Source organism: Geospiza fortis, unplaced genomic scaffold (genome assembly GCF_000277835.1).
Source record: "Geospiza fortis unplaced genomic scaffold, GeoFor_1.0 scaffold162, whole genome shotgun sequence".
NCBI classification, from domain to species: domain Eukaryota; kingdom Metazoa; phylum Chordata; class Aves; order Passeriformes; family Thraupidae; genus Geospiza; species Geospiza fortis.
This window is the reverse complement of record NW_005054316.1, coordinates 6,240,959-6,256,572: the sequence shown is the minus strand read 5'-3', so window position 1 is coordinate 6,256,572 and position 15,614 is coordinate 6,240,959. Positions and strand designations below refer to the sequence as shown.

At 38.1% G+C, this 15,614-nt stretch overlaps 1 protein-coding gene across 1 annotated transcript in view; it reads left to right on the top strand.

Moving 5' to 3' along the window:
* The first annotated feature begins 1,940 nt into the window (after positions 1-1,940).
* Positions 1,941-15,614, top strand: part of TULP4 (TUB like protein 4) — a 115,755-nt gene continuing 102,081 nt past the window's right edge. Inside the window, exon 1 of the mRNA XM_005420146.2 lies at positions 1,941-4,232. Coding sequence (XP_005420203.1) covers positions 3,981-4,232 — 252 coding nt within the window. The 5' untranslated portion in view covers positions 1,941-3,980. The remainder of the gene's footprint in view (positions 4,233-15,614) is intronic.

Below are 15,614 nucleotides of genomic sequence, written 5' to 3'. Positions count from 1 at the left end.
GTATCTATAGTTACCTGTATTTTAAAATCCACTTGTAAACTCTGGATTCTTGTGCAGTTCAAACAACTCTGTTTAGTGCTTATCTCTGCTCTGGTATTTCAGAGACTTTGTTTTCTCAGTAAACATTTTTTTTTTATTTCTCTGTAGGATTAGTAAAGGCTTGCATCATAATACTCATGCTGCTAATATAAAATGTCAACTTGTGAATGCAGATGTCTGTTAGGAATATTTCAGTGGGTATGGAAACAATGGCACTGATCCTTCAGAGGATCAAGTTTGCTTATGGGATAAATGCAGAAGTTTGTCTACAAACCATTGTACTCTGAAAGTTTTTCTATGTTTTCCTATATATGAACTTTCTCTGGACTGTAATTGATAAGCACCAGAAATTTGGAAAGGTGACATTTGTCATATCATCATCTTGCCATGATGAAAAAGAAATTAATAGCAGCCATTATTTTTAAAACTTAAGTGAGATGTAGTGCTGAAGAGGTCTGGCAGTGATTCACAACATCTCGGGGACAGTGTTTCTGATAAGTCAGCCAACTGTGTAGTGTTGCAAACTGCTTTACAACTTTGCCTTTGTGTCTGTAAATTTGTTTTCTTATCTAGTCACTTTTTTTTTAAACAAAATTAATTAATATGTCCATGCTAGAATGAAATAAGTGGTTAATTACAGGAAACATGAGGTTAGTATAGTGCTTTATGTAATAAAGAGAAGACCATTTTTACAGCTCTGATGACTATTATGAATGCAGCTCTGAATTTAAATGAGCTCTCTTTAGCAGTAACTGTGTAGATGCAATAACTGTGCATATGTGTGCACTTCGGATACAACTACTGGAATATCCTGAATGGCCTTTTGCTTGGTCTCTTGTGCTTTATTTGTGTACCCTCTTTTGTATAAAATTGACTTTGGGGAATTTTTCTCCCCTTTTTTAAATGGAGATTTAAGCAGCATTTGAATAGTTTTTAAATTCATCTGTATTGATTCAGACTTTTAAGCTTTAATTTTGAAGTACCTTAGATCTCTTCAAAGCAGTAGTTTAAGCCCTGGAGGAATCTTCCCAGTCTCTTTGAGACTGATAAGTTCAGTACTGTATTTTTATGGTTTGGAGCATCTTTTCTATGAGGAAAGTCTGAGAGCTGAGACTTCAGCCTGGAGAAGAAAAGGCTTAAGGAGATCTTGTTGTTGTTGTGTACAGTTGATGGGAGGGAATTGAATGAGAGAGACAGGCTCTTAATGGTGGTATCCAGTGACAAAACCAAAGGCAATGAGCACAAACTGAAACACAGATGGTTCCCTCTAAACATCAGGAAACACTTTTCTGTGAGGATGACTGAGCACTGGCACAGGTTGCCCAGAGAATTCATAGGGTTTTCATCCTTGGAGATATTTAGAAACTGCCTGGATACAATCCTGGGTAACTGACTCCAGGTGACCCTGCTTGAGCACAGTGGTTGGACCAGAGGTCCCTTCCAGGTCAGCCATTCTGTTTGTGTGTGCCTCAGGGTCTAACCCTGTGCCTGCTCTATCACTGACATCTCCCTTCCCTATCTTCACTTCAAAGTTGGGAAATCTTTAAGACTTTGCCCCAGAGTCTGTGAGCAGGACAAAGCTCTTCCCCCTCCTCTCCTGCCCCCAAAGTATCCTTCCCAGATACATTTCATTACCTATATATGTCCATTGTGAAAAGTTTTGGGAATTTTGGAAGTGAAAAAGAAAATTTTGTATTTTGTCTTTGTGTGTCTATCAAATACAAATATATCAAACATGTATGTTCTGAATAATGTTTTTATCTATATATAATACACTGTGTAGGAGTCCAGTATACAATCCCTAATCACAATACTTCAATTACTGTAACAGTAGTACCAGTATCTTTAACTTGTTTTGTGACTTATTTTATTCACTTTTTTCTTTTTGTGTGTGTGTGCTTTGCTTTGCAGAGTTGGAAGAATCCAGGGATTTCAAGTTTTGAGTAGCAGGCATCTTACAAGATTACCACACCTAAACTGAAAAGGGAGATGCAGCTCTGAGTACCAGACTGGTGTGTGCACTGCATGTACATGAAAACGCACATGTTTTTGTCATCACGTAGACTTGCTCTGGCATATTCCTGAGAGCTTTGCAATTGATGAAAGTTAATTTGAGAAACAGATGGGGCACCTTTGCAGCACAGGAATCAGTAATCCATGGAAAGACACCTGCCAGTAATGTTCAACTTTCCACATGGTCTTCGCGGGTGAAAAAAGTCTGCAAGAAGAGAAAGAAAAAACACCCTCTGTGCAGGAGAAGCCTAATAAATACCTCCACAATCTAAATCGATAGCTGTGAGGGAAACAAAAGAATCAAGAGGGCAGAGGAAACTGATTTAGTTCTATCAGAGGAATAATGTATGGTCTTCGGCACGTTTTGCTTTGGGCTCACTAGTTTGTGAATGGACAATAAATCGTGACCTTCTGCTGAGCAATGATGACTGGAAGTAAATAAGTTGAGGAACTATGGGACAAGTCTGGGCATTGAACTGAGCAAACCTCGCCGTCCTTCTTGAGTTAACCAGGTCATCAAACTTGCATATCCCTTCTCCCTCTCCTTTTTCCTCTTTTCACTTAGTGTGATATAAATACTAGCTAATTGAGCTCATAAATGTTATTCAAATAAAACGATTGGAATACTTCATATGTTTCCTTCTTGTACAGCTGCAAATGTTGTGTCTGGAACTATGAATCTGTGCTGTAGACAAGCATCAAGAAGGAAAGATCCTGTCAAACAAGCAAGGAAAATACCTAGAGAAATAGTGAACCCAGGAAGTCAGATTTTTAATGCTGCTTCTCTTTCTTTTTTAGATGATTATATTTCTTCCTTCCTTGAATTTTAGAAGATTTTGAAAGAGTGCTTACTTGATGTGCTTTAATTCTGGCATTTGTTTTTTATGGTAGAATGAAAAGTCTGTGATTCCTTGTAGCAGAAAAAAGGGAAAAGTAAAGGAAAAAACAGCTTGACATTGTAGCCTGTTTCACAGGAGAGAGAACTTCATGGTTCACCTGAGGCAAACTTACCTACTTTGAAAGCTAAAAGCATTAGAGCATTTTTGATTCTGCTATAAATGAAGAAGGGGTTCTTTTTCATTCGTGTGTGACAGCAAAAAGTGGGAAAGCAGGCAAGATAGCGTGATAAACAGTTCAGGCTGTGTTGGGTCTCTGGTGGAAAAAAAGTGCTGCGATGAGGATTGGATTGGCTTTGGATTGCAAAAACTTTTGAGTCCAACGAGCAGTTCAGTACCAAGAGGGATTTCCCAACTGGCCTGGCACACCAGTGCCTGCACAAGTTCGGGTCTGTTGTTTCACATGGTTTGTGTGCCTTTTTTTCCCTTTATGCAATCTCTTTCAGCTTTAGCAGCAGAAATACATCAGATGGAAAAGATATGCCAGAGGGCAGCTTGGAAAAGAGGAATGTCATATATATACATATATATGTATGTGCGTGTGTTTAAATTTCTGCAACTGAACTTTTGAAGAAAATCTGACTGGAGGAAGTTTTAAAAGCCTTAAGTTACTTGAAACCTACACATTTGCAACTCTTTGTCTCTGGAATTGCATTACGCTAAACTGGAATCTCAGGCTGAATAAAGATTATATCAAGTTGAGCAAAAAGATGACTTAACCATTTCTTGAGCGCCTCTTATGAAGTAGCTGTTTCTCCAAAGGATAAGTGCACCCCCACTCTACAGACTCAAAACAAAATGAACCTGAATTTTTTTTTAAGTGTTACTTTTTCTTAGCCAACTGCCATCATCTTTTATAGAGGAATTTTTCACTATGCATTTGGTGGATATTTATAAACACTGACCCCATCCTCCTCCCTTTCAATGATCTATCCAGGTCAGTCTTATCAATAAAAAAAAAAAAAATTGATTTAAATTTTGTGCACTAGACATATTACTTTCTTATGTCAAAAAATAAAATATTTAAAAAGCATGTATGCAGCAGTGGAACATGGGCCTGTTCTTTGCAGCGATTCCAACATCCTCTGCCTCTCCTGGAAAGGCAGAGTCCCCAAAAGTGAGAAGGAGAAACCAGTGTGCAGGAGGCGGTACTATGAAGAAGGCTGGCTGGCAACGGGCAATGGCAGAGGAGTTGTGGGCGTCACTTTCACTTCCAGCCATTGCAGGAGGGACCGGAACACCCCTCAGAGAATCAACTTCAATTTGAGGGGCCACAACAGTGAGGTAAGCAAAACGTGTGTTACATGCTAAAGAAAATGATAGCTACCTTTTTTTCTCTCTTCTCTCTCTTCTCCTCTCTCTCCTCTCTCTCTCTCTCTCTTCTCTCTCTTCTCTCTCTTCTCTCTCTTCTCTCTCTTCTCTCTCTTCTCTCTCTTCTCTCTCTTCTCTCTCTTCTCTCTCTTCTCTCTCCTCTCTCTCTTCTCTCTCCTCTCTCTCTTCTCTCTCTTCTCTCTCCTCTCTCTCCTCTCTCTCCTCTCTCTTCTCTCTTGTGTTTTTTTTGTTTAAGTATTTCTGCTTGGAATTTGACAGAGTGGTATGAAGGAGGCTCAATACTAATCCAAATGGGATTTGGGTCAATTGGAATTTTTCTGGTAAATTCAAGCATACACGACTGATGGTGGGAGGTTCTCTGGAAATCTGTCTTGTTTTGGTCTGGCCTACTTTCTCCTTCATTCCCCAGCACCTGCCAGTTTCCAAGCAAATGCAATAAATGCATGTTAATGGAAGTTAAAAGCTGTGATAGTCGACTGCTTTCACGCAGTGGTGAAGTCTGGTCTGGAAGACTAATGGAAAGGCAGGGCAATGGGAGAAAAGCTTACTTGAAGTCTGCCAGATTTTCAGAAGCTGCAAACTGGAACGGCCTGTGACAAGAGATAGCTGTTGTATCTGGAAAAACTTCTCATTTTGTTAAAAAAAAGGCCAAGTGGGGCTTCTCAGAGAAATGCTGAGGTGCCTTGGAGTAAAATGCTGTAACTTGAGCGTGCAAAGCATTGTCCTGAGTACAGTGATACAAAAACTTTTCTATTCATGTTTTCTGAAAGGCATAAATCTGTTGGTATAAACTGGTATTTCAGCTGTGCTTTATCATCTTCCTGGCACCCATCTCTTTCTCTGTATAATGCTTCATGGAAAGTGCAGGTGATGCCCAGTAGCCTAGTTTGTTTCTGCTTTTTAGTTAGGCTGTGTTTGGATGTGCTCTTTGAGAAGAATCTGTTCAAATCGAAGATTTGCTGTTAGGTTCGTGGGTGGAATGACATTTTAAGTATTGAAATGAAAACCAAAGATACACCAAATTTACAATGTGTTTTTTCTTGTCTCTTTTGCTATTTATTGGGTGGACTCTGGGAATGTATGTTGCCCTTTCAAATCAAGCTGCACCAAAGTTTTAGAACTGGCTAGTTTTGGTTCTTGTGTGACATTAGTAACAGTCCTCTTTTAAGCAAAAAAAGGGGAGCAGCCATCAAATACTTAGTCTGAAATAATTGCTTCCACATGCTTTGTGTGTATGGAGGTGTGTGGGTGTATGGTAAATCATACAGACTTCTATATGTATAGATGAAAGACGGATTCATGTATATATTTGTATCAGGTTCATTCAAAAAAATTACAGCCACATTTTCCCAAAGGGAAGAATGATATTTGAATCCAGCATTTTGGTTTGAGTGACAGCTAGTTGTCTGTTTAATTTTCAATTACAAATTGCATTTTATTTTTTAAGCATGTGTGACACAATAATCACTTTTCATTTCTCCGTATTTTGTTATCTGAATTTTCAGTGAACCTGGGCACTTGTTTCTCTTCTTTTGTGTAATATATGTTTTGGGAACAATATAGGAAGTTTCTGTTTCTGTGAAGTCTTATTGCAGAACTTGGAAATACAAGACTAGGTTTCAGTACGTGCCCATTTAAGTGGAGAAGATGCTCATGTGCATGCTGCCCTTTGGGCTTGGCTGGTTTTGCTTTATTTACTCCATTGGCCCTTAGAGTCTCTTTGTGGGTCATTGCATCATTGCTGGATTTAACTGTGCTGTTTGCACATCCTTTCAGCTAACAGTGATTGGCATGAGAGAGAGACTCAAATGAAACGAAACTTCGCTATTTGAATCTTTTTGTTGTGGCTGTTTGGGTCAAGCTTTTGATTAATAAAGGGTTGTGTTCCTGTAAGTAATCCTCCTGACAGCATGAATTGTGTCAATGACCAGAGTAGAGACTGCCAATTTATGTCTCTCTAAAACAAAACTGACATGGTGGGATAGAGAAGTGGCTTTAGTGGAACTAGCTTTCTGTGATGAGTCCATGGCTGCTGTCAGATTTTCCTACTGTGATGTATTTCTGACCATCGTTGTAGGTAAAAGTTCATTTTTACAAGATGATGTGTTACACAGCACTCTTCACCAGGCTTACTGAATTTAATCCTTTTATAGGAGAATCCCACTGATTTGGATAGGAATGTTGAAGATAAATAGTTGAATGGACAGTGAGATTCTTTCTTTAGAAAACACCTTTTCTCCTAAGTCTGTCTGCTGAAAGATTCTTGAAAGAAAATATTGAACAGCAGTGCTTATTGCTACTATTTGCATAACAAGTAAATGTTTTGTTTTCTTATTCTTCTGTTTAAAAAAGCCAACAACAGTGTTGTCTCTATTGTGTACCACCATTCATAATGGAAAATGCTGATTTTGCAAGCACATCCTAGTATGTGTGTCTGATTAAAGCCACATTTGTTGCACAGTCTGGACCCTTAGATTGTGATTGACTTAAAACTCATAAGAGCCTGTTTGATTTGCTGACCAGTTCTAGAAGCATATTGTGTTTTCTTGTTCCCAGAAATGGTGATTTATACCTATTTTAGAGTTGATTTATAAATGATGATTTATACCTATATTTTTCTCTGGGATAAAGCTAGGGTGCCAAGTGAAGTTTATTGCTTTTCAGTCATACAGTGCTACTTCAACATACTAATGTTCAATTATTAAGTACAAAATGCTGAAATGAACAGAATGGAAGAGTGACAATATAGAACCTAAATGTTTTCCATTTAGAGTGTAATTAACAATATGCTGTGGGCAGAGCACTACATTGTATTTCAGTTTTAAAGTGAAAATCTAGAAGAAGAGGTAATGTGGCAGTGCTGTGCTTCTGGCAAGAATGTGAGACTATTTTTAAGTGAGTCAAGAAGGTGAATGCTTGTCATGAATCTTTCACTGAAATCTTTCTGGTTTATTTTCTTGACTCTAATAACATGCCTGTAGCCTATCAGAACAAACAAGAATGAGGAATCCCCAGGACTGAATTACTGACATGCATATTATAGTACTGGTTTTGAATGACTCATCATGTTGAACAGTAACTGAGAATTAAAAGCATTGTAGTGTGAGCCACACTTGTGTTTCTACAGTTGTTTTGCTTGGTTGTTAGAGTTTGCAACAACCTCTTTTTTTGTAGTTAATAAGGAGAATCACAAAATTACAATAAGCATATTCCTATTTATTCTGTGGCAAGGGGTGAAAATACTGCGTTTTGTGATACAAAATGTGTGACCAGTAAGCTCTGAAGTGTGCCAGACTGAGTATTTTTTTATAGTGCTACAGAGATACCAACTTTCAGCATCTGATCCATCTTGAGTTTTCTGGGGAGAGATTTTCAGGGGGCTTTGTGAGACATAATTAGAAAAATAGCCCAAACTTAATTTAGGAGGCTTCAATTAGCCTTATAGGGATTTTCCTTCCAATGAAATATTTTGCAAATCTAATTAGTTGGATGGTGCCTTGGTAAGTGTTTCTTCTAATGGTTTCTGTTGTGTCTAGTGTATTAAGGAGGTATCAATCTTTATAGCACTTAATGTTTCTTAAATTGCTACTACTTAAAATATTTTGCAGGTGTACATTTACTTTTGACTGTGCTAACTAAAAAGACATCTTTGATATATTTAATACGAATCAGTATGCTAAATGCTAGACTGAGGCATTAAAAAGTATTACAAGTATATGCAAATTAGATGCAGTGAATTAAGTAACAAGCTGAATATGTTATTGAGCATATATAACATTTTTTACTGTAAAGATAAAAGAAATTATTTATTTAGATTTGTCATTATTTGAGTGTTCCAAGCACATGTCTACAGCTGCAAAAAACCCACCCTGTTTCATTTAGCACAGGTTTTAGTAGATAGGGATGTAAACATATCTCAGCTGGACTGTCAAATGAATTAGTTACACCTTTTCAAAGGAACACTGTCCTTTAAAAATATTCAATACATGTTGGTTTTCATACTGCATTAGTTATGGAAGTCTGCACAGTTCTTGGTTTTGTTTTGGTTTAGAGCAGAAGGAGCTTAAAAATGTTTTTTCCTGGTTTTTAAAAGAAAGAAAGCTTTTCTTTATCCTGTCCCATTTTTTTGAGGTTTTCTGTATCTTGCAGAGCAGATTTTTTCCAGCAGTCTGTTGCTTGTCTAGGAAACAAATTTTAAAAACCCAAATAAGTCTTTTCAGTAGTGTTTCTTGGTTGGTAGTGTCACTGGGAAGAATACAGAAAAACAGTACAGGAAAACTTTTTTGTTTGTTTTTTTAAACTTTGTTTTAATGTAACTGGCATTTGAAAGTTAAATGTGATCTTTATTAGGATTCTTGGACAGAAAAATTGAATCAGCATGTGACTCTTTACAGTATGGATCCCTCGTATCAAATGTTGCTTTCAGACACAGCTGGAACAGTTGTTACTGGTGAATAATTAAAAAATCCTGAGGTAGAATGATGCCATGATGATCCCTTTTGGCTTTAGAAGTCTCAGCGGTACAAGACATATGCTGTTGTAAACTGCAGTGGTGCTGCAGATCTCTTTTCTGTTTTTCTGTCACTGCACAAAGAAGACAGGGCGTTTGTTGGCAGAAATACTGTCTCTCTGTTAAAGCAAGCTAGTGTAATTGGAAAAGACAGACAAGCTTTTGGGCATACAAGGTTCTGAAGAAGGACTTGTATTTCTGAAAGCCTGTGTGGTTTTTACATCCCTCCTACCTGATACAGTGCTAAATCTTTCTTCAAACCATGCCCTTCCCCTGTCCTTAAGCTATTAGGGCTACAGAAAAATAATGCTGCAGAGAGGCAGAACTATTGGGAGTGACTTGTAGGACAGTAGGTCCCGTGCCTGCCTGTGCTGGCTCTGTTTGGTTTGAACTGTGGCTGGTATTGCCAGGCTGTTCTGCTTGCAGAAAATAGACACGTTGGGCTTTCATGCAGGCTCCGTAATGCACCTTCTTGAACTGCCTGCTCTGCACTTAGTGTGGGTGCTTGAGTGCTTTTATTTCTTCAAGCAAATATTAAAAGAGCCAAAATACATTTTAAACCTTTTTGATAGTCTTTTATCATTCTTTTCAACCTTTGCTGAAGTTTAAACATGCTCCGTGGCATGCAGAGGTGTCTTTCATAGCCTTCCCTTAGGAGAATTGTTAAAGAAAATAAATGGAGCAATAAGTTGGAGGTGGTGGATTCTTTCCCCTTAAATGACAAATAGGAGTCTTGGTGTTTCCCATTTCAATGCCCTGTGTCAGTTTACAAATGCCAAGGTATGGCCTGTGTGCCAGCACACCTCCTGTATAGTTGTTCACTCTAAGAACTGTGACCACTTTCAGTGAGCCTTTTTCTTTGTGGTACTGGCTTTTTTCCAGCCACACCCAGCTCCTGCTTTCAAAAATATTTTTGTGAAAAGCCTTTTCTGTCTGTCCATTTTTCTCAATTGCCTCAGAATCCCAGCCTCTCTGTTCAATGTTTATTCTTATGCAGTTATGGCTTCAAAGCAAACCATCCAATATTGCCACAATTGTTGCTGAGTAATGAGAGTTGGTAATGCTGCATTGATCTGCTACTTGGAAATTGCTCTTGTAGGTCATGCAGCAGTTTGTTTCCTGCAAAGGTTAGGTCATAAGCTTTGGAAAATTTTAAATTACAGTTTTTCTGGTTTGTAGTAATAAGCATCTAGATAATTACCCCGAAAGCTGAGGAAAAAAGGAATATATGATGTGAAAGAATACTGTCAGCTTTTAAACAAAATTAATTATATTTATAAGTGGGTCATCCATGCAGTTTAAAATTTTATCATGAAAAATAATGTAGCTATAGACCTATAGTTTTGTTGTTAGATAATTCTACTCAGAAAAGTTTGAAGTGGAATCAAGCTCACTTATATCAGAAATTACTCCAAATTTTTTTTCAAAAAAATTGCTGAAAGATAACAACATGCATATTTTAAGATAATGACATGCCTGAGGGGCATTTCTTGCTTTTTGAATTAGGGTGAAGATACTTTGTTGTTCTGTATAGAAGCAGTTGTTCTGCATGATAATTTCTGTGTTCGAGGAAAATAAATGCATTTTCTTTAACATAAGTTTAATGATGAGGATCTATTGATGTACTGAATAGACAAGATTACTCACCTATTAGACAGTGGATACTCAAGCTTGGAATATGAGCACTTTCTGAGTAAAGTGTTCAATAAAGTATTTATTATGAACTACTGAAGGCCTTGTATATATTGAGCATCTGAAGAGTGGAGAAATTAGGTTTTATGATGGCATTTCTGAGCCATAATAATAATTAAGGACACTGCTTTGGTTTAAACCATTCCCAGAGGAGTTCACCAAATTACAGATATTCTGAACAGATAAGATACCCATTACAAACTATAAACATTTCACAATATAATTGAATCTAGAGTACCAAGTAACTGCTTGTCAAGTGTAGCTAGAATGTGGTAGGACAGACAAAAGATATTTTAAAGGCACTTATCCTTGGGCAACCAGCATCTCTGCTTTAATAGCAATCCTTTGTGAACATGCATGAACTTCTGAGGAAATTCTCAATATTCTCTTTCCATTAGGAACTTCTTTAAAGAGAAATAATCCACTTGTATAATACAAATGTTATGGGAAGTGATGAAAATGAAGTTGAATTGGGGAAATTCTTGTGCATTTTCAAAAAGAAATGCTGGTTTATGGTTTTCATTGGAATTGTGATATTCCAGTTCTAGAATTACTTGACAAATTCATATACTGGGAAATAGTATCCTTATGCATTGATTTTTCTATTATTGTTATTAATTTAAGGATATTAAATGTATGTAGATGACTTTACTAATGAATAAAACACAGCTTTGTTTACCCTAATCAGAATGTTGAACATGAGCTAGCAGTGTAACCCTTACTGCGGAAAGGGAAAATGTGTCCCTGGTGACATCAGGAGAAGTATTGCCAGCTGTTTAAGGCAGGCGCTCCTTACCCTCTGCACAGCACTGGTGAGGCCACACCTGGAGAATCATGTTCTGGGGTGGGGGTTCCCCAGTAAGAGAGGTCAGTGAAAGGCCACACAAATGATTGAGGGACTGAGCACCTCATCTGTGAGGAAAGACAGAGAGCTGGGACTATTCAGCCTAAAGAGAAGGTCCAGAAGAATCTTATTCATGTATGTAAGTACCTGCAGGGAGGGTGCAAAGAAGATGGAGCCAGGCTCTTTTTGGTGGTTTCCAGAGACAGAGATAAAGGGCACAAACTAAACTGCAGGAGGTTCCCCATGAAAATCAGAAAATGTTTTTTTACTGTGAAGGCAGGTGGCTTAGATAGCCCAGAGGTTTTGGAGTCTCCATCCTTGGAAATAATCGAAAGAGCCATCTGAACACAGTCCTGGGCAAGTAAATCCATGTCCCTGCTTGAGCAGGGAGCTCAGAATTTCCAGAAGTTCAACCCCAATCACTCTGAGACTCTGTGAAATCTATTTGTAAATCTAAGTGAAATATCTTGCACAAAAATTGGTGAAGCAGCATTGAAAAACAGCTCTTGAAGGCAGGCCGGAAGTGCTAAGCACATAGAAATGTGGAGAGAATCCACTCAAATTTGGCTAAAATGAGATCAAACTGCTGTGCTAGAAGAGGAGGAATTTTTTTTTCCTGAGGAGAAAACCATATGGTTTCCCAAGTAGTCAGAGTTGGGGAGCATAGTCAAAATCCTCATGCAGAGTTGCAGGCAGAGGTTATTAAAATGCAGAAGAAAGTCAAGCTGTTGGATGTGAGTGACTTCATAAGAGAAACAGAATTTGGGAAGTAAAATTGTCATTGAGCTGAAGAGAAGGAACTGTTCGGATGCACAAATCATGGTGTTTGAAAAGTTCTAGAAGAAGCTACAGAACGTGAGTCTGTTGTAAGCTGTAGAAACCTGCAGCCTTGCTTCAAACAAAGTGATAAAAATGCTAAATGTAGATACTGAAAGATCAGACTTCTGGAGGAAATCGTATCATAAGGTAGCAGTGCCCCAGTTACTGAGTTGGTTCATCTGCTTTTAAAATGAGAAAATGACATTTCATCAGGGAGAGACAAGGCAGAAGTGTGAAGAAACCTGTAGCAGCAGATGCACACAGCCTGGGAGAGGTGTGTGCATGCACCTGCCCATGTGCAAGACTCACAGGTGCAGCTGGAGTGCAGCCAGTCTCAAAATGTTGTCAGGGTGGAGAATGGCACTGGCTTTTGTGAGGCTGAGCAAACGTGTGGGGGGTCTGGCAGGCACTGGCAGTCAGCAGAAGGCAGCAGTCAGTTGCACAGATGTAGCTTGCAGAGGATAATGGCCAACAGCAGAAGGCTGATTATCAGCAGTATGGCCATGTCCTGTTAATGTCTTGAGTGGTGTCCTGGAGAGGGGGCCAAATATAAACACCTGCAAGAGATACTGGAGAGGTTGGAAAAGAGTGAATATTTCAGCCTGTTAAAGAAGAAATGCAGTCTTCTGAGTAAGGTGGCAAAAAGAGAGTTCTTTCACCTAGGGAAGAGACAGCTCTAAAGCCTCAAACATGAAAAGAGCTAGAGGGGGTTGAGTTTTACAGGAAAACCAATTCCCCCAAAAGGAATATAAAGGTCATTCTTCAGGTAGAGAGACAACAGAGAATCATGTCAGTGGGAAAAAATAAAGGTAGAAAGGAGACTCAAAAATCTTGATTATTTGATTAAAAATACTAAAAGTGGGGATATTTAACCTTAAGCTGTGCCAGGGAAGTTTGGGTTAAAAATCAGAAAAAAATTAGTTACTGAAATAGTGATTGGGCACTATTTCAGAATCATCTGCCCAGGGAGGTGGCAGAGTCACTGTCCCTGGATACGTTTAGAAAAAAGACAGGATGTGGCACTCAGTGTGGCTGTGGTTTATTTGATAAGGAGATGTTAGGTTATAGGTTGGACTTGATGATCTCAAAGGCCTTTTCCAGTCTAGCTCATTCTGTGATTCTGTGTGATTTGTAGCTTCCCTAATGAGGACCTTTCTTGAGGAATGACCTTATCTGTCAAGGGTGCACATGTGAAGATACCCCAGAAGCTGTTCAGAGGACAGAGTGAGACTGCTTTCCAGTGCTCTGCTTTGGGTAAAAGGAGTGTTGATGGCATACTAGAGAGCTTAGTTTGTAAGGGATACAATAGGGCATAAAGAAAAGAGATCCTGTTTCTTCTTCTTTCCCTTTCCCCAGTTCTAATTTGGTCCTGTGAAGTACTTTTTGAGCCTGATAATATACAAATATCTTGCTCTTCAGCTGAGCAGTTTCCTACGAGCATCTGATGGAACTGTGGTTCCAGCTGCTGCACAGAAGTGAGAATGCCAAATGTCTGATTCATTAATAGAGGGTGTTGCTGTGGAGGGAGTTGTATTTATTTTAAGGAATGGATGCTCAAAAGGTTTAGTTCCTTGAAATAAGGTGTCTTAAAAATGTGCAGAGGTTTAAGTGGCTAAGAAAGGCTGCAAATTGAGAGTACCTGTCACTTCTTGTTCTGGTAATATCTTGAGCTAGGCATATGCTTGATAACCTAAATGGGACCAGTACTGAACAAAATGTAAGAAATGGAAGAACATTTGTTGTGCTTCCATCCAGACTCAGATCAGTTTACTGTACAAAATGAGGCCTTAGCATAAATTATGTGTATCAGCGTCTAAGATAAATGTTTTCTCATGTACATTATCTTAGCAATTCTGCTTTTGCCCAGAAGATACCCCATGGATCACAGATGTTACAGTAGGAATTACTGTTTTCCTATGAAAAAGTCATTATCTATATGTTTATTTACATTTCACTGCATTTCCAGCATTCTTACTGTTTCCAGAATAATACTCTCAATGGTTTCCTCAGATTTAGTAGTCCTCCTACTAATTAGAGATTCCAGACTCTGCATTTCACTTGTGAGAGAAATCTGGTGTCATTAGCTTTCTTAAATATCAGCAACAATTATGCAAGTTATAAAAATGTAAACCAAGGCTTGTTTATTGAGAAATACCTATTGGCATATACATAGATGTTGTTCACATTTGAAGGAAATCAGAAGTCTTTTGAAGCAGTGCTTCAAATTAAGTTGTTCATAATGACAGAATTTCTCCTGCCCTAACTTCTTTATCCAGAAGAAACAAATCCAGCAGGGAGGTTAAAAAATGAGATTTTGATATTGTCATTTTCATACGTACTATTTATGAAACCAGTTATACCTTGTTATTATGCCTTATGGCTGCCATAAAGTTACTCTATTGAATAAACAGATTCGAATTAGGTTTTGACACAATGTTGTTATGTTTTATTAAAGGGCCTTTATGAAGCTGGTGTTTCTTTGAGTTAATTATGGTCAGGGTTCTAGTTTCTGTGGTCACTTAGTAAGGGTTAAAATTGTCCTCCCTCAGCCAGCCTCCTCCTCAGTTGCCTTGGAGTGGAGAAGTGAGATCTAGTTGTGATTGCACTGGTTGGGGAGATGACTGTGTTTACTGCAAGGTGGTGGGTGTCAGGAATTACAGGTGGAGGTCATTTTTTCATCCTGAAGGTCTTGCTACTGACAGCTAAAATGAGCCATCTAAAGCATAAAAAGGGAGAAGAGGCTTCTCTAAAACCAGGTGATCCTATACTACCATTTGAGGCAAATGTGTGTAATTTTGTTTTCATACATACAGAATATTTTCATAATACCTCGTTCACGTTTTAATTGCTCTGTCTGCAGCTTTGATGCATAATTGTAACAGTAATCAGAACAGGTTTGCCTGATTTGAAAAACTTCCATTTTGTCCATAAGACTAGAAAGCACAATATAAAGAATTGGTATGCTATGCACAAGGCATTTTATGACTTCATTTGAGATTTTTTCAATGTAATTTCTGAGCAAGAGACTTTTACACTGAGATGCAATGAGGTTTAGCAGCAAGTGTACCTCCTGTTTGAAAAGAATAAGACAGACTTAAAAGATTTTAAATTTGATGAGTTTGGGCAGCTGGTTTTTAAGTTTCTTGTGGCCTTTACATTTGTAATCTTAAGGACAGAAATTTGAAAGCTGTTTCATATGAAAGGCATTCTAGTCTCCTAGGCTGTTTTTTCTAAAACTACTAGAAGTATCAGAAATACCTTGCTATTAAAATGTTATTTTTAAACCATTGATGCAAATACTAGTAGCAACTGAACTGCTAGTTTTACTTCTACTCGCTCTATTATTATTATGATTATGCTATTGAAAAATATATAGTATTACCTAGTGGGCATCCATTAGTACTTTTACTAGAATCTGTTCCAGTTGAGGTTTTGATTTACTTGACGTAGGTATCTAATATGTAATTAA